This window comes from Cyphellophora attinorum (genome assembly GCF_001299255.1).
Source record: "Cyphellophora attinorum strain CBS 131958 chromosome Unknown Contig11, whole genome shotgun sequence".
In the NCBI taxonomy this organism is placed as follows: Eukaryota; Fungi; Ascomycota; class Eurotiomycetes; order Chaetothyriales; family Cyphellophoraceae; genus Cyphellophora; species Cyphellophora attinorum.
Genome location: NW_017253239.1, coordinates 472080 through 495116, shown reverse-complemented (window position 1 = coordinate 495116; position 23037 = coordinate 472080). Strand labels below are relative to the sequence as shown.

The window sequence follows — 23037 nt, the reverse complement described above, 5'->3', positions numbered from 1 at the left end:
CATTTGTACGCAGCACCATTCGCTCCCGCACATTTACGATCGACACGTGTCCCGCAAACACTCTGTTCGGAATCTTAACAGATTCCAGCCGTGTCTCAAAGACGAAGAGCGTAACGATGTCTGCCATTCGATTCGAAACGCTGCTGACGTGCTGACTTCGGTGAATGGCGCGATTTCGTGACACCTGATGCTCTTGGAAGCTGATACAGGTATGGTCGTAGGTGTTCTCGACATGCCTCTGCTGCTTTCTACGCGTTCGTCGATTGTCAATATTCGAATCTCGTAAAATGGCCACCAACGGTACCCCCAGCCTTGCTGACAATGGTCGCGTCAACAACGGTCTCCCAAACGGAGTCCCTGATGTGAACTCTGATACAGACCGGATTAAATTCGCGTACTGGGTACCCAATGTCTCCGGCGGTCTGGTGATCAGCAAGATCCCGCAGAAGACCAACTGGGACCTGCCTTCCAACATCAAGTACGCTCGGACTGCGGAGCAGGTCGGCTTTGAGTATGCCCTTTCACAAATCCGCTTCATGGCAGGCTACGGAGCCGAGCACCAGCACGAACCGGTCTCCTTCTCGCAAGCAATCCTACACTCGACACAGAAGTTGATCTTGATTGCTGCACTGCTGCCGGGTCCATGGAATCCAGCAGTCGCGGCGAAACAGATTGCCAGCATTGATCATTACTCCGCCGGCCGAGTTGCGGTGAACGTGGTTTCTGGCTGGTTCAAGACCGAGTTCACGAGTATTGGGCAGTGGTGGCTTGATCATGGCGAGCGGTACCGCCGCAGCGTGAGTTCATTGAGTGCTTGAAAGGCATATGGACGCAAGAAAAGTTCACCTACAAGGGGGACTTCTATCAATTCCACGACTACCCGCTTTCGCCGAAGCCATTGAAGTGGGACGGCAGGCCGCATCCCGAGATCTTCCAGGGTGGAAATTCGATCGATGCAAGAGAGAACGCCGCGACTGTGTCGGACTACTATTTCATGAACGGAAACAGTGAGTGGCGAGGCCCATCTCGATTGAAGGCAACCGGCTAACACCCCGCAGCACTGGAGGGCTTCCAATCCCAGATCTCGGACGTCAAAGACAGAGCCCGCCGCGAAGGCCGCGAGCATGAAGTCAAGTTTGCGCTGAATGCTTTTGTAATCGTTCGCGACACCGAGGCAGAGGCCATCCATGTCCTGCAAGAAATTCAAGGCAAGGCCGACGCTGAAGCGGTCGAGGCTTTCCGAAAAGAAGTCCAAAATGCTGGAGCATCGACCTCGAACAAAACCGGCATGTGGGCCAATAGCAAATTTGAGGATCTTGTCCAATACAATGATGGTTTTAAGACGAAGTTAATAGGGACAAAAGAGCAAATAGCTGATCGGATTTTGCTGTTGAAGAGTTTGGGAGTCAGTATCCTCTTGACCGCCTTTCTGCATTATGATGAGGAGATCGAGAGATTTGGGACGGAGGTGATCCCGTTAGTAAGGAAGCTTGAGGGCGAAGGTAGGGGCAAGGATCAAGAGGATGAGATACGTCGGACTGGAGACGTCTATCGAGCCAGAAATCCTGACGAAACAAAGAAGTAAATCACTGATGCCCGACTGAGCTTCAACGCTTGAGCCAGCAGGAGAGATCAAAGCCACGGCGGAGAATGCTACTCAACGTGCCACTCGCCGCGCCTTGCTCACTATAGTTGCACACGTCAGCGGACAGAATGACGGAATGGCAGTAACACAGTCAAAACGTTTCTAGCACATAAAACCATTGGCAATGCAAGCCTATGTCGTCAAACTGCACATCTCGCCCTCCCACTTCTGCCCTTTCAGCTCCTCCTCGTTCTCCTCACCATTGCTCAGAAACTTTCTCAACACCCGCATCCATACCCACTCCCCAACATCGACCCTCGCGATGTTATAGCCCAGCTGGGGCTTCGCCTCAGTCCCAGCCTTGACCTTCTCCCAACCCTTCCCACTTCCCAACGCCTCTGCACCGGTTCCGCCTGACAGCAGCGTCGGTCTAATACCAGTCGCTGACTTGAAGACGCCATCATTGTTCGGGTTGCCAGGTCCAACATTCCAGCTCTTGTTCGCGACCTCCGCTCGGAAGACATCCTCCATAGCCTTCTTATCCCTATGCGGCACTGCCAAAGACTTGTGGTACATGAACCGCATCGCCATCGGCACGTCTTCCGGGCCGCGGGTGACGCCTGTGGTGGAGATGAAGATGAGGCGAGGCTTCATCTGGGTTGTGGAGATGGTAGAGTAGATCTCACGCAAAGTTGAGACGAGGGCTTGAGCGCCCTCCGTACAGATATGTGGATTCTCGAGCTTGATGATCTCAAGCGGTGCGCAGGTGTTGAAGGTGAGCTGGCCGAGGCCGCCGAGACCGGTAACGATTGCGACTGGAAGTTGTGGACTTGGTGACGTCGAGTTGGGAGGCTGCTGAAGGATTCCTTGCCGCAGGCTTTTGGTATCGAGTGCGTCGCCGGCGAGAATGGTGAGACGTGATGGTGAGAGCTGTTGCTGGGTCAAGTTCTGAGCTTCGAGCATGGCTCTCAGCTTTTGCGGCGTTCGGACGAGGGCGACGCAATGAGTGGAGGACGGGGCGGACTGGAGGGCAGAGACAAGGATCGAATTAGTCACTCCGCCCGTTGCGCCAAGGAAAAGGACGGTCTCCATGGTGTATAGTTATGCAGCACGCTCAGAGCTGTTGATTTCAGTGTGTTCCGTGGTAATAGTATGCAGGTGGCGTAACAGTGGCAGTAATGGTTGGTCGATATGTTCGGTTGATTGATGTGTTCTGGATATGGTTGCTTCCATGGCTGAAAAGACGTCCTCCTATATACCTTGCTCTTGGTAGACTTACCTCTGATCCAGACATATCAACGTGGTGCCGTCGGTCTAGCCACCACCGAACAATGATCCCGCGAGGCCGAGTCATTTGGGAGTGATGCCGGCGGTCTAGCCATCATTGTACAGCAAAGCCGCGAGCAGATCAGGGGACGGGTCTTGCGCCACGTTTCATAGAAGGCGCCGCCTACCTCAGTTTCGTAAGTTGCACCCATGAACAAGCATCGAATCAGATACTCCGCCCCGTCTCGCTCTCGGCCCTGCAATAAGTGATGAGATAATGAACACGAAAGTCTACTGAGGGCTGCTTTGAAGATAATAAAAGCGAAAGGCCTGTTCCGGCGGAACAATCTGTCCGGCTCGCCTTCAGTCTAGCCGAACCCCTTTGATTGGTGCGCTCCTGAAAAGTGGGCCTAGTACAGGATCTCAGGCTCGCATCATGATCATGCAAAGAAGCAAGTGTGTGACAAGTGGTTTTTTGGCTCGTCAGTGTTGCTTAGTCGCTAGTCTAGAGCAATTGCAAACGCACATCCGAACAACATACCTCGCTGTGCCCCAGTGGCACCCACGAGCTATTTCCTGCGGCCGGAGGTACCACCATTCGTTGCCGATGTCCTTCCAGGGAGCGAAATCGGGCTGATATCAATCAGATACTGGGCAGTGTCTCGAAGATCGCTCCTTGTTTGCACTGTAAGACTGGACGATCGTCCTGCCGTCTCCGTCCAGGCTCGGTGGGTGACAGATATGTGGCCCAATTTGTGGCCGCTGAACGAGACCTGCCATTTTGCCAAGCTGATAGTACATCGAATGAGCCTACGTCCCTCGATTCCTCTTGGTGTGACCTCGCCAGAAGGCCTGCGATATTTCTCATCGTCGCGAAATCGACCTTGGCAGGGTGGTGTGGAAAATTCTGTGACAGATAAGCTTGTCCATCATCATTTCGCAAACATTGAGCACTCGATAATATCTGAAAGCTCAAGACATCGGTAGTTTTCCGTTCTAACGTGCTATACAAATGCTTGAGCAGCTGCGCGCTGTGTGAAAAGCAAACAACCCCACGCCCGTACCACGAACATTGCTTACAATACTGTGAGGTTGGGGAATTTGTCCTGTAGCCGCGCATTAGTATTCCAGCACAAATCGTGATGCTGACAGTTGCACTCACGTAGTATCCGGGCGGCATCCATCGGCCCTTCGAAACCAACTTCTCCGTGTACTCATCAATCTCTGGCGACACCTTCGCGATGTCGTCCACAGTCAACTCATCCCATCCGCGAGCACCCTCAATATCGCCCAAAGCCTTCTCTAAGCTCTTCAGCTCGACCTCAACCTTGCCCTTGGTCTCCTCGGCATTCTTCACAGCAACCTGCTCGAATGCCTCAATACTGCGAACCTGCTTCTCGACATCGTAGGTCTTGGGCTTGAAGCTCTTAAAGTATGACTCGATCTCGTCGATCACAGCGGTGTTCTTGAGGACTGAGCGGTAGTAGCTGAAGTCAACGGACGTGGGTTGATCTTGTAATTGTTGGACTCTGCGGCGAGCATCGTCGTTGCGCTTCTTGAAGTTTGAGAGTGAGGTGGCCGTGCTTCCGCGCAGCGACAGCTGCGTTGGGAGCTTCGTCCAGTCTAGTTTTGCGGCGGCGCGACCCTGCGAGATTATGTGTTAGCTGGGTGGTTGAGGCAAGCGGTGCTGTAGCTCATGAACCCATTGAGCTTCGCGCAGCTTCTTCATCGGGGTCGGGACAGCTCTGAATGAAATGGACCGGAGCAACAACCGATGAACGCAACAGCTGTGTCGGCACCGTGAGGGTCTTAGACTTACCGCTGAAGCCATGTTGAGAGGTTTGAGGGAGGAAGAGTGTTCGTAGTAAGTGATCTCGAAGCTCATACAGGATCGAGAAGTCCCGAAGGAGAGAGGCTTGGCATCATTGCTTATCACGTGACTGAAGGTCGTCAACCGGCGGTTCAATATGCCTCGCTATTACCATCTACTGAGTAGCTTTACACGTACCATCCTGATACTTACCCAGGCAGGGCAGGCAAAAATACGAGGCAGGAGGCATTTTCGTGCCTTGATCCGTTCGTCTAAGCACCTGTAATAACTACGGCGACTGCACCGTCAAGAATCATGTAATTGACCTGTGATAGAATTGTGACTATTTGCACATGATCGTGGTCGAGGATCAACTAAGATCTCGAAAGGTACTTTCATCTTGCCGTCCACTGTGAAGTTTCCTGCAATGATGTGTTGCGGTGGCCTTTAATCAGACGCTTAATGCCATGATGGAATTGACAATGTCGTTCCCGTTTTCTTTCAGAGCTTTGACGGCCTTCTTCCGACTGACGCTGGCTTGTGTCATGACGAGCTCGATGTCCTTAGCCTCAAGACCACTATCGTCGACTTCCTCGTCATCGTCGTCTTCCTCTTCGACCTTCTTCTCCGGCTCCTTGCCCTTGCCCTTGCTCTCTTCGTGGGAGTGATCGTGACCGGAGTGATCTTCGGCCTGACCAGCAGCGGCAAGCTGTTGAGCAGCAGCAGCCTGGTGTTGGGAGTTCAGGTCCTCGATCTTAGCCTCACCGAAAATACTGTCGAGCATTAGCACTGTATACGTATCGCTTTAGGCAGACTTACATCCAAGTATTGCTGTTTGGCGACCGGTAGACATCAGGGTTGGAGATCACAAACAGAATCTGCGCATTACATTAGTATCTTGTAGAGAGGTGTGTGACTGTGTACAGCATGCGCCGTGCGCACGGCATGGCCAGCTGTATAGCTTTGGGGATAACCTTACACCCTTGGGTCTCCTCAATGTTACTCTAGTGATGCCGGGGACGTGCTTGAGACCAAGCTTGGCAATGGACTTGCGGGCCTTCTTCTCATTGCGACTGTGGACAGCGACAGCAGACCCCGCGGGAATATTGGCATCACCACCCTCTTCGTTGTCGGAGTCTGAGGAGTCGGACGCATCTTCGACCTTCTTGGTGGGCTCGTCGTCCGGCAGCTCTTCGACACGGGGGTTCGCCATGTTTGCGATTTTTAGTCGAGACGTCGTTCGAGCTGCATGAGGTCAGTCGGTTGCTTTGGAAGTTGCGCACCGCAGCTGGACCGTGTAAAAATGTGCGCTTCGTTGCCCACCAGACGATGCTGTGGCTGACCGCGGAGGGTGAAATTCGAAGCACAAGAATGCGAAGTTCCAGCACAGGTCTATGTGACTTACCGAGGATTTAGTATAGTGTCAGCGTGGTGAGGTAGTACTGGATTTGTCTTGAGCATGCGTTCAATATGTGCTGCTGGTCATGAACTCTTGGCAGGTATTCGGCACTCGGAGAAAAATGGAGCCCTCTCGGTGCCCCGCGCCTTGCCCGACTCCGGCCTACCTTTGATCTAACGTCACCCAGGCGCCGCTTCATTCTTTGCAGCGTGTCTCATCCAGATCAATGTTGGTCGACGGGGAATATGAGCAGATTCACTACAAGTAATCTACGCTGCGCGAAAGCGACAATGCGCACCGACAGTATCACGCAGTCAGCGACTGCGCAAATCCGATGTGAACAAGCCCTGAGTTGCCATACCTGACGACACTCCTACCGTTTCGATCTACAGCTGCCTGATCTGTGTGGTCATTGGAGCAAGGAGCGTGCGACAATGTTGTTCAGCTGGCCATAGTACCGCTAGCGCTCAAAAGGCAAGTGTCCTCGTCGACAAGGGCTATCTCGGGGCCGGAACTAACCCATCTCATCAAATTGGGAACAGTTGACGTAGGCTGCACATAATCGAAAGGACATTGCGCCGCAAACCTTATGGCCTGAGTTCGCTCATTCAGCTATGAGCCTGGCCACAGTTTTCGACCGCTGGCCTGCTGGGCCACAGCGAAGGCTGTTACCAGGAATGTGGACTTTGCGCCCCAAACTTTAAAGTGTCCTCACGGTTCCCTCCGCCAGATGGCTACGGATCCGTTCTCGCGGGAAGCCCACCACTACTGCAGGAGTGCTCAGCTGCAAGCTCAGAGACTAACAATGCTGGCTTCGTTTGCGGTACTGGCATTGCAAGGTCTTAGCGCCAGACGCGCACCTTTCGATGACATTCATAAAACTGACCGCCTGCCACGAACTTCCGACAGATCGTCGAAAGGTCCAGACCATGATGGCACTGTGGGCCCAAAGACCACTTGCGATCAAGCTGAAACGAACAGTGGTGGACTTTTGCTGCCTCCGATCTCCACAGCAGCTCAGCGGAGTTGAGAATTGTTGCCAAGATGATGATGGTCGCCACCCATGTCAATCCCAGTGTGGCTGACAGCTTTGTGGGGCAGCCTTTGCACCCTTCTGACTTCCAAGAGCATTGTCGCTCCCGAATCGGCGGTGATTGTGCTGCAGCTGAACGGCTGCGCGTGCGATGCTATCTCCGAATCGCCTTTGCACCCTTCCGACTTCCGAGAGCATTGTCGCTGTCGGTTCGGCGGTGATTATGCTGCAGCTGAACGGCTGCGCATGCGGTGCTATCTCCGAATTGCTCGTACGATGGTCTCGAAGCAAGTATCAGCCCATGTAGGCTGGGACGGTAACGATGGCTAATGGATTCACCATTCGGACACAAATCTCCAGCTGACGTCGCAAATACAAATCATGGCACAGACTGTAACCACATATAACCACTCGTAGTCTGCATCCATCAGTGATACATGTCTGGACCAATGTTAGGTTCGTTCCTTAGGGTTATACGTTCAAGGTCTACAACTTCGGCATGAAACGAATTGCAGATAGCATTTACGATCAGCTCGAGGCGGAGTGGGAGGAAGCTCATCCCGATGCCGTCTTGCAAGAGACCGAGATACCTGCCACTGCTCTGGCCGAGGTTGATGAGGAAGAACCTACACAGCGATTTGTCTCACAGACCATCGTCCCGACAAGAAGTCACCCTTGGAACGCAGTAGCCTGGCGCCCGGGTCTGAGTGGCATTCATGAAGCCGGCGAAGACGAATCAGAGTCGCCCATCAGAGGAAGCCGACGTCTAAGCGAGAAAATTGACCCGTTTCGCAAAGTATCGACGGTGTCGACGCTCGAGAGTCCCATCTCCGGATCTGACGATTCTCCAACGGCGAGCAAGGAGGAAGCAGACATTATCACGAACTTGCAAAGTCCTGATCAATTGCCGATTATCTATCCGTCGGGCAGAAGACGAAGTTCTATTGCTGGCACGACGAGCTGGGACGCACCTCAGTCAATCCATTACCGTGTCTGGACACGGTCTGCCGCGGGTTCGATATCTGGTGCCTCACTCCAGCTGAGTGAGGTCGAGGTCGACAGTCTTAATGGAGACAAGGTACTTCGCCGGCAAAATCCTCGAAACTTGTGCTAACTACTGTAGGTTCGAATCCCTAGAGCAGTAGCCGCAATCACGACTTTCCAAAGCCAGCCGCAAACTCCTCGATCTGCTGTCAATATTGTGGCAAAACATGATGACTATGATCGCCTGCCAGCATGGCGGCGTCGACTCTTCAGACTGGCACCACTCACTACCCTATTAGCTATGGGATCGTATTTTGCCTACTTTGCATATCGCATCTTTGCGACAGTCCAGGCCCAAGAAGCATTTCATCGGACTTACGTTGCGGCCTGGGTCTTCATCGCTTCCGAGTTTCTTGTGTCCAGTAAGTCATGCCATTTCCAACCATCAACGAGCAGCACTGAATGATTCCCAAGTCCCGGCGTTCTTCCACAACACGTATTCCCTGCTCTCGGTCAAGGGTCGGAAGAGGGCCAAACTGCGTCTGATCGGTACCGACCTTCCTGCTGTTGACGTCTTCATCACCTGTTGCAAAGAGGATCCTGATATCATTCTCGACACGGCTCGTGCGGCTTGTGCACAGGACTATCCCTCCTCGCGGTACCGCGTCGTGGTATGCGATGACGGGGCTGACCCGATACTTCGTCAAGGCGTTGAAGCGCTCAGTCTATCACACCCTAATCTTTACTATCATGCCAGGATCAAAGTCAAGGGCAAGCCACACCACTTCAAAGCAGGAAACTTAATCGCCGCAACCGAAATGGTGGAGCAACTTCCAGGGGGCGCTGGCGAATTCATCGCCGCCTTGGATGCTGACATGATCCCCACTCCAGATTGGCTACGCTGTGTGATTGCACACATGGTCGACGAGCCTCGGATGGGTCTTGTTTGTCCACCACAATTATTCTATAATATACCGGACAATGATCCACTTGTTCAGTCACTTGATGCATTTGTGCATCTCATGGAGCCGACTAAAGATGCTAACGGCGTCGCATGGTGCACAGGCTCAGGATACGCCATTCGGAAGTCGGCCCTTGAGGACATTGGTGGCTGGCCTGTCGGATCACTTGCCGAGGATGTCTTCACATCGTCTCTTCTGCTAGGAAAGGGATGGAAGACTGCCTTTGTACACGAGGGCCTGCAATACGGTACCGTCCCCGACACCTTTACCGGCCACCTCAAGCAGCGGACACGCTGGACCTTAGGAACGTTGCAAACCGCAATAAAGCTCAACTTCTGTCTATGGGGCCCGTCGTCAAGGACATGACCTTTCTCCAGCGTCTTTCCGGCTTCGTCTTCCCAGCGGGTGCGCTATTCAGCATTTGCCTCATGATAACATTACTCACCATCCCCATTGTACTCTTGTCGGGCGGTACGCTCGTCGCCTTTGCCGATTCTGCCCAGCTCCGATGGCAAATCCGACTTGCATTCATCAGCTTGGCGTTCAACCGTCTAGACAATTTTGTTGCGCACCTACCTTCTGGCTATCGCCTATCACAGCGTGATGCTGCCGCCCACATATGGATGACGCCCTACCATACGATGACAGTCCTCAGAAGCTTCCTCCTTCCGAAGTGGCTCGGCGGCAAGCCCATGGCGTTCTCGTCGTCTGGCAGCATAAAGTCGGAACTCTCAGAACGCGATGCAGCCAATCGCGCTCCGCTCTGGCGCCGTTGTGTAGTCATGATCTGGCAATGCGAATGCTGGATGCACGTACTACTCGTCCTGTTCACCCTCACAGCCGTTATCTGGTCTTGCACGCAGTCGATGTATGCTGTGCGTCCCTCGCGAAATTACACACTCATCTACCTGTTGACGCATGCATTCTGGCCACCCGTACTATGGATCATCAATCTGTCAGCGTACTTGACGCCATTGCTCTACATGCTGGCGCCACCAAACATGCCGGATAGGGAGGAGTTATTGGACCGAAATGCGGAGACAAACGTAGCGAGGCCGAAAGAGAGCGCCAAGAGACAGAGGTGGTTGAAGTGGGCGTTGTGGCCCGAGTTGCAGTGGACTTTGTGCTCGGTGTATACAACGATAATCTTTGTGGGGACGTTCTTCTATTGAGGCGAACGGGAAGTATTGTAGGCTACACGCCTCTTTTTTGGCTACAGCATATGAGTAGAAGGCAACTGCACCTGATCTTTGACGCCATGATACCTGTGTCAAATGGCTTGCGCTTGTGGAGGCTTTCTCTTGGAGAGTGGCGAATATGCGACCAATGAACTGCTGTGAAGAGGGAGGCTGACCATTGGAGGGAACTCTTGTATTATCTGAACATGTACCACAAGCTACTGGTCAGGACTCAATGTCGAGCTTTCCGACCGGAACCTCTCGAGCTCCTCCAAAAAGCAAAAACTGTATTGCCAGGACTCGTAGATCAACTCGAAGCACAGGAAAACCCCTACTGGTACTCACACACCCCGAGATAAAGGTGGCAGGGAAGAAGAGCCCCATACCAGGTCTAGGATTTTATTTTCTCGTAACAACATGTCGCTTTTGTGCGATTGTTGGAGGAGAATTGTAGAACTGCAATATATGAACAATGCTAGTTAGTCACTGGTGAAGCAGGAAGGTCGGCCGAGGACCTTGTTGTCAGGGGATACTCAAGACTGGACAAGGGAGTACTGACACTCGAGCGAGGTGAACGCCAAGACATGATTGACTTCAAGTCCTATCACATGACACTCTCTGTTTCTTAAGAGCAGACCCGATGGCGGCCTTTGGGTACAGTAGCAGGCTCGTAAATCGTAGTGATTAGTGGCCTATCAGCACAGCATCGGCGGACGGCCTTTCGGAGAGAGCTACGATCGCATGCGGAGCGTTGGCTGGTGCCGATGATATTGCAGTTATGTTGACATCCTCAAATCGGCGCACTTATTCACGTGTTGTTTCCCCAGCCCCAAGCGCTATTGGATCATTTGGCACCAGATTGAACAGCACTAGAAAGCAGTCAGCACCAACTTGCGTGGACGACCGGATTCTGCAAGTGACGGAGGTAATCCTTTGCAGTACTTACTTTGCCCGAAGTTGCCAACCGTCTCATCCATTTGAGCGTGGAGATGCTGGAATTGGCTTTCGTTTTGATACCAAGACCAACTGGGATCCATCTGTGAGTACTCATGGTGTTGCATCGGCTCGTTCAACATCGCAGTAGTGTCGCTTTGCTGTAAGTGATCATCCCGCGATGCGTTCATGGCGTGGGCAGCCGCAGGGTGTGAGCTCGTCCACGGATACTGCGTATTCTGTACAGCAGATTCCTCGAGCCTACCATTGCCAACGATGTCTTGCCCACGATATGAGCCAACCGGCCGCCCGGGCTCCTCTGACTGTCGACTGCTGCTGCTGCTTTCCTGTCTTAGGCTATTCTCAACTTCCTGCTCAAGACATATCTTCAGCAACCGCGTCAGAAGCTGCTCCGTATGATGGGCGATTGGGCTTAAGTCCTTGAGTGAACGGCTCTGCTTGATGATCCGCAAGGTCGCCGCTTTGGCCTCTTGCGCAGTATTGCTGAGCGGCCACGCGCTCGGTGGTATGCATAACACGACACCTGCTGTGAACAAATTCATCAGCATGAATGGCATGACGGTATGTATCTTGAAGTGATCAATCGGCAAATTCGACATCCGCACCGCAGCTTCGACTGCCAAATGTAAAGTCTCGGCGACGGCAGATTTACGGGTAGTTCCCGAAGTGCATCCTTTGGCACTCGATGCTCGAGGACCGGGCGGTGTATGAATATGATGGCGTTGTCGTAGGTGAAATGCAACGTCTGTATCTGCAGCAGCAGTTGGTGACGACATCTCTGTTCGTCCAATGACAAACCTGTGATGCCGTTGAGCTCGTCCAAGATGGACTGTCGACTACCTGGCTCACATTCGAAGACAGGCGGTAACTGAGATTTCCAGGTAGCTATCGCCTTGCGGTTCTGATGGACAGCGCGTATTAACGAAGACATGTCTTCGACCGACATCGGAGACTGAAAGCGTAAAACACGGTACCTGCACAATGCTTGATGGACGATGTCATAGAGTTGATGCTTCAGCACGTGGAAAGTCAGCAGTGTGACAGTTGAGCTGGATAGCAAAGGGTGCTGTGTAGTAATGACCATGAGGGGATGCCGCGACAAATTTGGTCCGAAGATGGTGTCGTCGAGGTCCTGTAACGGTGCAACTCTAGAGAATGCCGGATCTAGTGATATCGGCCGCCCGTAAATCATCGAAGCAAAGATATCCGCCACATTGAGATGTAGCCAATTCCTCCGTCGGACCTGCGCCGTTACTGGATCCCATTCTTGGTCGCTATCCTGGTCACAGTGAAGTGATAGACCGTAAGCTGTCCGCACTGCAAGTCCAACGACTCCCCATGCCAGTGACGGGCTCGCGTAGAAGATAGAATACGTGCCTAGCAGGCTACAGACCTGAACAGTCTCAATGCAGCAGTCATCAACAAGATCGAAAAGGTGATAACGGATCTCCTTCATCAGCATGTCGGCGAAATCCTTCGGTGCCAGTGAAGTCCGCCCTAGTAGCGAGTGTCCCGACCAAGCTGGATCGCGTGCGACGCACTGCAATGCCATAGCTGAGATGGCCATGCACAGCAACACGGTACCCATATCCTCTCTGTACCATGTCTGGCTCGACAGTATGCGATCTTTGGACCTGCGGAAGGACGGCTCATGCATAATACAGATGAACCAATTAACTCGTTCGAAATACACATCCGTCAAAGCGTTAACGATCTCTGCGTCAGGAAATGGCGCGAATATTAGTGACCATGTCGGCCGACCATAATTAGAGTCCTTACGGTCGGTATGGCGTGCTTTATCATGGCCAGGGATACTGGAGATGTCGCCAGCAGCTACCTGCGACGTGGCTGGGTCACCGAAGACATTGGCAGCAAATCCGACAGCGGAATTGTTTGCTCCGAAACGTTGTTGCTGCCGTTCCGTCGTAGAACTGGTTTGCGATGCAGAGCCAGCATCAGGTGAACGATACACGCCTGCGGGCGATGACCGCTGACGTGACTGCGAGACCGCCCCCAAGAAAGGCTGCTGTTCAGACGACACACGACCATTCTCGACGCTTTGCAAGCGCTGCGTGAAGCGTGTGCCTGGCTCAATCTTGGAGCGCTTGGGTGTGCTGTCAGTAGCACGTCTCTTCCTACCCGTCTTCTGAATTTGATCTGTGCTGACATCACGTGGCTCGCATAGCATGCCAGATCTTCGGCAAAGCAAGCAAGGCCGAGTCGAATCGCACTATGCATGGTGTAATTGTGTCAACGACCACTAGTATCGAATCACACTTCATCTGAGGCTTGGCGACTCACCTTGAGCTTCTGCTTCCTGCATCGTGCGCAAGCCTGGGCCACACGAGTCTGCGAGGATGCGGTGCCTATCACCTCCGTCGGAACATCCATACCACATCCAAGTTCCCAAGGTTTGTGGCGGTCATAGACGTGATTCGTCATGTACACGCCATCCGCGACGCGACCCCTTCTGAGGTTATCCAACAGCGAATTACGCCTGGACTGGCGCCACGCGTGAATCTAGATTGCTGAACTTGTCGACAGGTACAAGGCATGAATGAGTACATTGTGGTATCTGCTGTCTGTCCCTTCCACCGGAAGCTGTACAAGGGTAGGTGCAGATATAGTTTAGATTTGGGGAAGAGCGGGGAAAGGGTCCAGGGTCAACCGGGCTCACCGAGCCACTGCTACCGAGGTTTCGTGTAGAACCGTTCTTTCTTCCAAGCCAGGACCTCAACAACGTCCTTGAACCATTGCGATGGCTTTGCGACTCCTATTGTTCGATGATGAGACAGACAGTTGATGCTGACGGCAGGTGTCGTTGCCCTTGGCCCGTCGCCAAGCCAGCGCCAGGCTAGAGCTTCTGAACGCGTCAAGCTTCACAACCAAATCCGCGGATGAAATGCTTCATGGGTACAACGGTAGGTTCCACTTACAACGAACGATGTCACGCAAGTGCACGCCAATCCTCCAAGTTTTCGCATGTTCAGGGAGAAAATCTCAAGACGACGCGCTGTTCCTCGAAGGTGCGATGCGGGCATAGCGCACTGTTTGATGACCGTGTGCCTTCGCGGCAATGTCAGCACCTGGCTGTCGACACTCAAGATCCGCAGCTCTGCCGCGCGTCTGTTCCAATGTTTCCTGCATTTCTCATACCCTGTGCTCTCCTGATCCTTTCGCACGAATCTTTCTCATTCAACGCAGCATGCGTAGCGTACCGGTCGCATTCAGATCGCGTGCTCGGACGTTTTCGAGCGCTTGCGGACTGGTGACAGACGACTCTAGCTTCAAAGCCGTCCTTGAAAAGCGAGCTATCCTTCTTCGACCTGGCGCCTCACTGTACCATGCGGGATCCATGGACCACAATGTCCATGGAGTATTATGCCGACATGTCCGGTGTTCAAGGCTGTCACGCCAAGGATCCGGTCAAAACTTTTGTTCGGCTAGCGAGGAAGCTGAATCCAAGACGCCGAACGGACGGCCTGAGCACAATTGATCTACAGAGAGTGAGACTGCTCATTTCAGCACGTCTCAGATTCCCTTGTCGTGCCAGTGTAATTCTGCTAGGTCCCCAAGAAAGATCCAGGTCCGCGGAGCAGCAAAGATGGAGCAAGCATATACCAGCCTCTATATAATGTGACCGGAGTGAGAAGACTCCTGTGCCATTACACATGATCAAGCAAGGCATCCGTTTTGACCATTCGAGGGCAAAGCCAGTCACCAGGAATCATGGATCTAAGTCTCGGTAAGCGACCACAAGCAGCACGTAGCTGCCACTGTTGCCATTGCTCTTGCACCAGCGACTTTGACTGACTCAACGCTTCGCCAGGTTATGGATTCACCGCTACACAGCGCGGCGACACCTATGCCGCAATCGACCCTCTGAAGTCAAATCTATGTGGCAAGAACGTCCTCATCACCGGCGCAGCCAGAGGTCTGGGCCACGCGATCGCATTGTCATATGCCAAAGCCGGCGCCTCTGGAATCGCCGTTCTTGACATCCTGGACCGCAGCACAGCGATAATGGCCGACCTAAAAGAGGCCGCATCAGCTGCAGGTCGTCCAGAGCCAGACATCGTCATACTGGTGACAGACATCACGGATCGATCCGCTGTTGAAAACGCCGCCAAGACCGTCAAGTCTCACTTCGGCGCCCTCGACATCCTCATCAACAATGCAGGCGCTATGCACCCGTATTCGAACATGGGCGAGACAGATCCTGACCGGTGGTGGCGGGCGTGGGAGGTCAACGTGAAAGGCACCTACCTGATGACAAGGACTTTCCTGCCCATGATCCTGGAAAGTAAAGACAAAACAATCATTGTCATGTCCAGCATTGGTGCGCTTCATACTCTGCCAGGCGGGTCGGGCTACGAGACCACCAAGCTGGCAGTCTTGAAACTCAACAATTACCTGATGGCGGAGTATGGTTCTCAAGGCCTTCTGGCCTACGGCGTGGCGCCTGGAGGCATACACACAGATATGGCGGTCGATTTTCCGGCGCATTTGTATGAGTTGTTGACAGATACGCCTCAGATGGTGGCTGACACAATCACGTTCCTGACGAAGGAGCGGAGGGAGTGGCTTGCGGCCCGGTATGTGGATTCGCGCTGGGACATGACGCAAATGCTGGAGCGACAGGAAGAGATCATCGAGAAGGATCTTCTGAAGGTGAAGCTTCAGGTATCCTAAATCTTTCGCTTGCGGATCAGGTTTTGTGGATCTGCAGCTATGGAGACGTGTCTTGCCGTCAGCCCAAGGCTGTTGTATGGCAATAGCAGGGTCGAGAAAGCTGGCAGCGCGTGCCTCGGTGCCCTCATGGGGAAGGGCACTCCAAGCTGAAGTCTTCTTGAGATGCCGAGCACATAGTCCAGAGCGATGCCATCGGGTCGGCTAACGACAATGGACTGGAGAATGGTAGCCAATCCTGAGCGATCGGGTCGTTGAGCATCGGATCCTGCGTGGTTACGTCAGCTGGCTTTACAGATATCTGCGTCGCTAGATAAGGTCGACTCACTGTAAAGGTCGGGATATCCTTAGAAGCGGTCCAGCTTCCAGGAAAACCAAAAGCTGGCAAGTGGTGACGGCCCTGCTGTTCTTGCACACTCTGGTTTCCAGACACACTATGAGACCACGGGGCGAACTCGAGCGAAGTCAGTTCTCTTGCTTGCGCTATCGTTTCTTCGAGTTGTCCAGCCGGCTGTAAACCCTGTGAAGAACGTGCTGACGCTAGGGGATCTGGTAGCGTGGGTCTATACGATTGTGTTGGACCCGCATTTTGTGAAGGACTGACCGTGGTTGTCATACGGCTGAATTCCGAAGTGGCTTGTCGAGCTCGTGAAGTCACTCCACAGTGCCGACGTCTCGGTCCCACCTTATCAACGATCATTCTAAGAACGTTCGCAGCTTTCCGGGCCTCGGCTGACTCGGTCTGGCGTCCGAAGATCTCGCCTGCTGTCCGCAACGATTTGATCATTTCAGTCTGTGTTGGAACTCCATATACTTCTCGAACGCCTGAAGTATCGCCCGGGGAGGCATTGTTTGAGTATAAGTCAGCTGCGATGATTGTTGCCGCAAGCAGATAATCGTGTATCGCCAGCGACGTCTGATAGTTTGTCAGTCGCCGAAGCTGACCGTTGACAGGTATCTCTTGGTCCTGTATAGCCTGGAAGTGAAGGATCGACATCGCCGAGGACAGACACACGCGTCTAGAATAGACATGCCTCTTGTCGGACTTCGCAGCCCCGAGGAACCTGCTATGCACAACACATAGAGACTTATGGTGTATACTTGACAGAACAAACCTTGCCGATACAAGCACCAAAGAGTCTTGGGCAGATAGCTCGCCAAGCTTCCAGTGGTCAGCAACGTTGTCGTAGATCTGTCTTAACTTTCGGTCGATCTCTAGGACGTTTTCCCAGGTGGGTGCTGGGGTACGATTCACCTCATCGAGAGCTCGAGCAAGACCGGATGCCAGTCTTGCTTTAGCGATGAGGTACGAGATCTTCGTCGGCACCGAGTCAGGCAAAGCTGGTGGCAGAGCTGTACAATCCTCATCAAAAGCTCCACCCTCATCATGGATGTTGCGAGGTAGAGATGCTTCCAAGGATGCAGGCGCAGTCATCGAAGGCAAGCCCATCTGAAAAGAGACCAGTATGTCACATTGCTGGATGAACGTCCATACCCTGCGGCGCATTTCAGCCTGCCCATGATTAGCAAATTGTCTAGACAAGATCCAAGCGGCATACATGAAATGGGGTTGCACGCATCGTTGGCTGGCGTTCTTGATGGTAGCCCATCCTCATCGCGAGTCGGACGATCATGCCAACCAATACCCAAACAGTTGACTTCGCATCGCGGCTAGACACATATTCCGCATATAGGTGTAAAATGAGCGTCTCGATAAGAAATTCTTGGGGACGAGTGTAGTCCGCGGCGATCAGACAGTCCGTCAGCCGATGTCTGAACGTCGAAGCCAAGTCAGCACACTTGGCCTGGTGTTCAAGTGGCTCGTCCTCTTCCCGTAAGTAATCGAGTGAGGCAATTCGCAGTATTGCGAATAGCATAGCAAGCCATGCCATGGGTGTGCTTCGGCTGTTCGACCAGAATTGTTGGTACTGTTGCACAACAGTCAGCGCCTGCTGTCAGTCCCGGTGGGCGGCAGGAGTACCTGTTTCCTGAACACTGGCTCGTGGAGGACATCTAACAGAATCAGAATCGTGTTTCAGGAAGACACAGGGTTCAGAGGTGGTACTGACGGATAGCAGGGTACAGGTGGGCGAAGAATCTGTCGACAAACATGTCACAAGTGTACTTCGACGGCAGCTGCGACAGGATCTCAGCTCGAGAAGGGACATTTGCAGTGCCAAACAGGAGACTTGGCCCAGGGTCGGCGATTGATCGTGTGATCGTATCGGTCGTGCCTCCACTGGGGCGCTCCGATCGAGAGTGCTTCGTCTGCAAGAAGGATCGCACATCTTCGATCTGGATATTGGAGTGAGCTGACGCTCGAGTGAGCGATGGAGAGCAGGTTGCTCACCTCATCCAGCAAAAGTGCCCAGTGTGCGTGGTCCACGGACGAAGACTGCTTGTAGTCTGCAGATATGCGTAGTCCAGTCTCTGGTGCTGCTGAACTAAATGTCGTTTGTCTGACAGGGCTGTTACCGCTGCCATCGACATCAAAAGATTCAGTAGCCGAGCTGCCCGGCGGCGTGTCAAGTAGAGTCTTGGGCTGCTGCTGACTGCTCATGAACGTGATCAGCAGCCGTTCTAGGTTATCGATCTTTGCTTGAGCGGCACCAGGCAGGTCTGAGACCTGCAGTGCCGTCGCACGCGCCTCGTTCTTGCGAGGCACATAGCGACAAGCGGTAATGTCGCCGCGATTGACACAATTCCCACATGCTGGCAGTGCGTGGTCGCATTTCAGCCTGGTCAGCCGTTAGTCTGGTGGACCAATGTTCACAGTAGAACACACTTGCGAGCGCGACATAGGAGACACGAAATTGGTCGCCGTCTTGTCCGATCTCCGGGACTCACGTGACCACGCTTTTCTGACGAAGCCAATGTCCGCGGCATCTTGCTGTCTTCATATCAACGGTGAGCAGTCGCGTCTACTTGACGACACTTATCAGCCAGCGAAGAAGGCTGCTCATTTCGTCCTCTGCTGCTGGCCCGAGGCACGCTGAGATCACGCTGATAATAAAGAGGTCATTATTTCCGGAGTGTGCAGTCCTAAGAAGCTTCCAAAGTTTGTTTGCCTCGGAGATCGCGGACATTCTCATATTCGCTCCATCACGTTGTGCATTGTGCATCTACCAGCTGCCTCTAATTTTGCTCATGCGGACACTGCTATTGTCTGCGCTCGACCTAAAGAGAGCCGATGGCGCGGAATCGCAGCAGTCACAAACCCTTCGTGACTGCATGTTGCAACAGCATTGAATCATATCTCGAGACTGCCTCTACTGATTGCAAACGCACCCTAGGAAAACTGACATGTCGGTGGCGCTCCTTCCTTCAATCTGGGACATGCTCCTGCACCACAAAGAATCTAGGAACAGCCTTGATGCAGGAGCGGCCGGACGGTCTTGACAAGCCTCAAACCTTCATCACACTTGGATCGCCTTGCGTCCACGCAGCCCTTATCGTTACACGACTGATCTTCCACAGCCCATCTTCAGCTCTTTCAATCTCGCATTGATAAATGTTTCCGAAGAGGTAGTATGGTTTCGGATTTGGTGCCAGTCCCTGACCCCCACTAAAATGCTGGGCCAAGATCTGCGCTTGCAAATTCGCTTTATCGCCATCCACCTCGCAACGCACATTCGTTGCCATGTGTGTGGTGTCCAGCGGTCGTCCGACAGCACTCATAAGCAGTTCCGCAATAGTGTCTCGTCCCTCGACCTCTCGTGGCTTGGCACCATTGTGCGTGAAGTGCAGGGCCATGACAGCGTCCGAGGTCAGGGAGCTCGCAGAAAGCTCGTGACTTCCTTCATCAAGGGCCCATACGAAGCGATGGAGCGCATCGATGGCTGCTTCGCGGTCGGTGAGGCCACCCTTGTTGGGCATACTGTTCTCGTGCTGTGCTATCGGACGTGGGGAGAAGCTGGAGCTGGTGCTTTCAAACTCGGTTGTGACAACAAATTCTCACCACGACAGGTGCGCTCTACGACAATAAGACTTGATGCAATGAAGCTTGACGCAAGACGTCGCGCGATGTGTCTTCTCTGAGTTGCGCAGAAAGCAGACCGCTGGGGTCAAATATCCTCACATGTCCGGGAAGCCCGGTGCACTCCACGAATTGGACAACATGTCCGAGAAAACCGAGATTGCTTACGGTATGTTCCCTCAAGTCTAAGACACATTTTGAATGCTCGCCGTGGGCCAGACAACGACACAGACTCGCTAGAACGCTCCAGAAGCACCATGGCTGGCGCAGTACCAAGGCTCGGGGTCGCGGCTAACATTGTCGTGGCCCCATGGGGAAGCTCCTGTGCCTGATATTCGAATTACTGGATGGTGGCATTGCTGTCTACAAAACCTCAACCCAGTCGCTCGGATCGTCAGTGTTGTCTGGTTATTAGACTACATCTTCACCACTTACTCGCTATGGCTAAACACACCAAAAGTCTCTACAGCACTTGGGTCGCTTTGTTCCTGTCCATAGGGTCGGTCGCCTGTGCCTATTTCACAGTCATCACTGCCACTACTTCGGCACAACCAAGCTTTGTGTGAGTAGCACTCGTCTCAACAAATGGGAGCGGCTCATCTAACATCGTGGTCAGTACGTACATGCATCTGGACACGGCATCGAACGCAACTCAGCTACTTGGAGCTGTCAATGGCGTGTATATCGCTGGAGCATTGATTGGATCTATCCTCTCATCGTATGCCACCGATACGTTGGGTCGCCGTAAATCGCTGTCCTTGACATCGGCTCTGGCGACCGTCGGCGGCATATTACAAACAGGCTCTGTGAACATGGGCATGTTCATTGCTGCTCGACTGATTGCGGGATTTGGCATAGGTTTGTGTCTAAACCCCACCACTTACACGACGAACGCGTGTTGACCTTAGCAGGTGCAATATTTGCATTGGTTCCTCTCTTTCAGAGTGAAATAGCCCCACCCACAGCCAGAGGTCTACTTGTTGGCACTCATGGGATCATGATCTCGCTAGGTACCGTCCTGCCGAAGTATGATGGTCCACCTACCGGTGTTCCAAGTCCACAAGCTGACAGTGGCGTAGCTGGATCGGACTCGGCTTTTACTATGTCAATGCGAGCGGTGCACAGTGGAGACCACCGCTAGGCATCATGTGCATCTTTACTCTTGCTCTTGCAGTTGGTGTATGGTTTGTGCCAGAGTCTCCCAGATGGCGTGAGTTACTTTTCAATCGTTCCCTCCAGACCTGGTTCTGACCTCCGAAGTGATCAACAAGGATCGCCACGAAGATGCGATCAAGTCCTTGATTCGGTATCATCGCAACAAAGACGATCCGGATAATCTTCTTGCGCTCTCCGAATATGGGCAGATCAAAGCTCAGCACGATGAAGACGAAAAGAACAAGGTTACATGGAAAGACATGTTCACTGTGCCCACATATCGTCGACGAGCTGGTGTTGCCGCCTTTGTCATGATTGGCAGCCAGATGGCAGCTACTTTGTTGGTTTCAGGCATGTCATTCTCTCTACACACAGAATCAAATCAAACTGACGAAGACGCAAGTCTACAATCCGGTCCTATACGGGCGACTAGGCTTCGGCGTTCCAATGCAGCTTGTCTTCACAGTATGTCTATCCGCCTGAAATCCCTCCCGACCTCTCACGGTGCCTCAAACTCATGGACGAAGCTGACCAATATTTGCAGGGAATCTGGGCCAATTTCACCATCATCGGCAACACTATTTGCGCCTTCACCATAGACCGCATGGGTCGCATCCTGGCTCTCAAGATTGGATGGATCGGCAACGCGCTTGCTTGATCGGTATCGTTGCGTCGCTTGCTATGTTCGAAAAGACTGCGTCGCGGTCCGCAGCCATCTCAACGATCTTCTTTCTTTACGCTCAAATCATCATCTATGCCACTTTTGTGGACGCGACTACATAGTAAGTGAACAATACTCCTTCCCAATGGCGTACAGGCAACTAGCTGACCAGACACCGCAGCATCTATACATCCGAGATATTCCCAAACAATGTGCGCGGCAAAGGCGTGTCAATCGCCGTTGGATCGTACTTCCTTGTTCTGCTTGTACAGCTTGATACCGCACCCACGGCTTTGGCAGATATTGGCTGGAGGTTAGCACACAAAAATCCATCCCAACGCGAGTAGACATGCTGACTACTCTGCTTGCAGACTTCTTCTGATCTATCTATGCCTTCTCCTGGTTTTTATCCCGTTCATCTGGTTTATCTGCCCGGAAACCAAAGGCAAATCTCTGGAGGAGATTGGGATTATCTTCGGCGATCGCCACGTGAGAGTCGCTCTCGACGGCGATCGGACTGGACCAGATGATGAGAAGGCAGCGGACGATGTGGACGGCAGCGCATCCCACCACGCGCATGTCAAGGCCTGAAAGCGTGTGATCTCTCCGGCGGATCTGAACAGAGTTAGAGCAGACCAATGAGAAGGAGATGCTTTCGGCGTTGATCCATGAGACGCCTGCAGTGGACTGTACGTTCCTGATCCACGAATATTCAGGCAGTGAGCGATGTGCGGAAGGGCCCAAATCCGGTTCGGCGGTACAGTTCCCAGGATACATGTACGCATGGCAGAGCACGGATACTTATGAGTGTTAGAGCTGCTCTCAAGCGATGATGTACATCATTAAACATCCCTCGATGTCGTGTCTTTGCAATGTTTAATATAATTGCAATTCAGTACAACGGCACTGACGACATCGGCGACTCAGCGTGGCGAGCACTGCTACTTTCAACGCTGTCACCCATGCCAGCACGAGGCAGCGCAATTGTTGCGTCGTAAGTGCTATCGGTATGGCCACGCCGGATGCCAGAACTCAGGTAGCGCCGGATGACAAGATCGGGGAGAGGCCGGTTGACAAGGCACGTCTCGCGAGACCGGATGACTGTAGCCGCACCTGCCTCACCAAGCACATTTTGCAGCAGCGATGACCAACAGATTGCATTCGCACCTTCCCTTATACACACTTGCCGCAGCAGGAGCGACCGGCTGATACCACTCGCGCTTGCCTCGCCAAGCGCTCCTCGCTGTAACCGCGACCGCGCGCCAGCAACCGCACCTGCGCTCACCCAGGACTTCGTGCAGCAGGAGCAACTGGTGGACGACATTCATGCCTGCCTCGTTACGCGCTGTCTGCAGCAGGCGCGATGTGCTGACGGCATTCGCACC

At 53.1% G+C, this 23037-nt stretch overlaps 11 protein-coding genes across 11 annotated transcripts; 5 read left to right on the top strand and 6 right to left on the bottom strand.

Moving 5' to 3' along the window:
• Window positions 1-287: 287 nt before the first annotated feature.
• AB675_10714 (Alkanesulfonate monooxygenase) lies at window positions 288-1585 on the top strand (the record flags this gene model as incomplete). The annotated part of the gene is made up of 3 exons (XM_018139505.1): window positions 288-797; window positions 842-1007; window positions 1059-1585. The coding sequence occupies 3 exons, from the start codon at window positions 288-290 to the stop codon at window positions 1583-1585; spliced, it is 1203 nt and encodes a 400-aa protein (XP_018000869.1).
• Window positions 1586-1777: 192 nt separating this feature from the next.
• Window positions 1778-2677, bottom strand: AB675_10713 (uncharacterized protein; the record flags this gene model as incomplete). Its single annotated transcript, XM_018139504.1, has 1 exon — window positions 1778-2677. One exon carries the CDS (start codon window positions 2675-2677, stop codon window positions 1778-1780), a length of 900 nt encoding a protein of 299 aa, XP_018000634.1.
• Window positions 2678-3927: 1250 nt separating this feature from the next.
• Window positions 3928-4682, bottom strand: AB675_10712 (ATP synthase subunit d, mitochondrial; the record flags this gene model as incomplete). Its single annotated transcript, XM_018139503.1, has 3 exons — window positions 3928-3957; window positions 4014-4496; window positions 4671-4682. The coding sequence occupies 3 exons, from the start codon at window positions 4680-4682 to the stop codon at window positions 3928-3930; spliced, it is 525 nt and encodes a 174-aa protein (XP_018000775.1).
• A 430-nt stretch (window positions 4683-5112) lies between these two features.
• AB675_10711 (Nascent polypeptide-associated complex subunit alpha) lies at window positions 5113-5874 on the bottom strand (the record flags this gene model as incomplete). The annotated part of the gene is made up of 3 exons (XM_018139502.1): window positions 5113-5434; window positions 5481-5539; window positions 5641-5874. The coding sequence occupies 3 exons, from the start codon at window positions 5872-5874 to the stop codon at window positions 5113-5115; spliced, it is 615 nt and encodes a 204-aa protein (XP_018000911.1).
• Window positions 5875-7592: 1718 nt separating this feature from the next.
• AB675_10710 (Cellulose synthase 2) lies at window positions 7593-10211 on the top strand (the record flags this gene model as incomplete). The annotated part of the gene is made up of 4 exons (XM_018139501.1): window positions 7593-8171; window positions 8217-8499; window positions 8552-9286; window positions 9367-10211. The coding sequence occupies 4 exons, from the start codon at window positions 7593-7595 to the stop codon at window positions 10209-10211; spliced, it is 2442 nt and encodes an 813-aa protein (XP_018000690.1).
• Window positions 10212-11021: 810 nt separating this feature from the next.
• On the bottom strand, window positions 11022-13359 carry AB675_10709 (uncharacterized protein; the record flags this gene model as incomplete). The annotated part of the gene is made up of 3 exons (XM_018139499.1): window positions 11022-11086; window positions 11164-11922; window positions 11970-13359. 3 exons carry the CDS (start codon window positions 13357-13359, stop codon window positions 11022-11024), a joined length of 2214 nt encoding a protein of 737 aa, XP_018000708.1.
• A 1541-nt stretch (window positions 13360-14900) lies between these two features.
• Window positions 14901-15863, top strand: AB675_10708 (Oxido UcpA; the record flags this gene model as incomplete). Its single annotated transcript, XM_018139498.1, has 2 exons — window positions 14901-14916; window positions 15001-15863. The coding sequence occupies 2 exons, from the start codon at window positions 14901-14903 to the stop codon at window positions 15861-15863; spliced, it is 879 nt and encodes a 292-aa protein (XP_018000931.1).
• A 124-nt stretch (window positions 15864-15987) lies between these two features.
• On the bottom strand, window positions 15988-18746 carry AB675_10707 (putative transcriptional regulatory protein; the record flags this gene model as incomplete). Its single annotated transcript, XM_018139497.1, has 8 exons — window positions 15988-16128; window positions 16189-16776; window positions 16987-17373; window positions 17420-17788; window positions 17842-17873; window positions 17930-18155; window positions 18211-18598; window positions 18646-18746. The coding sequence occupies 8 exons, from the start codon at window positions 18744-18746 to the stop codon at window positions 15988-15990; spliced, it is 2232 nt and encodes a 743-aa protein (XP_018000799.1).
• Window positions 18747-19265: 519 nt separating this feature from the next.
• On the bottom strand, window positions 19266-19736 carry AB675_10706 (uncharacterized protein; the record flags this gene model as incomplete). Its single annotated transcript, XM_018139496.1, has 1 exon — window positions 19266-19736. The coding sequence occupies one exon, from the start codon at window positions 19734-19736 to the stop codon at window positions 19266-19268; it is 471 nt and encodes a 156-aa protein (XP_018000657.1).
• A 540-nt stretch (window positions 19737-20276) lies between these two features.
• Window positions 20277-21649, top strand: AB675_10705 (High-affinity glucose transporter; the record flags this gene model as incomplete). The annotated part of the gene is made up of 7 exons (XM_018139495.1): window positions 20277-20398; window positions 20453-20694; window positions 20748-20862; window positions 20916-21046; window positions 21097-21335; window positions 21388-21456; window positions 21536-21649. 7 exons carry the CDS (start codon window positions 20277-20279, stop codon window positions 21647-21649), a joined length of 1032 nt encoding a protein of 343 aa, XP_018000935.1.
• Window positions 21650-21672: 23 nt separating this feature from the next.
• AB675_10704 (uncharacterized protein) lies at window positions 21673-22243 on the top strand (the record flags this gene model as incomplete). Its single annotated transcript, XM_018139494.1, has 3 exons — window positions 21673-21773; window positions 21834-21965; window positions 22024-22243. 3 exons carry the CDS (start codon window positions 21673-21675, stop codon window positions 22241-22243), a joined length of 453 nt encoding a protein of 150 aa, XP_018000750.1.
• Window positions 22244-23037: the final 794 nt, after the last annotated feature.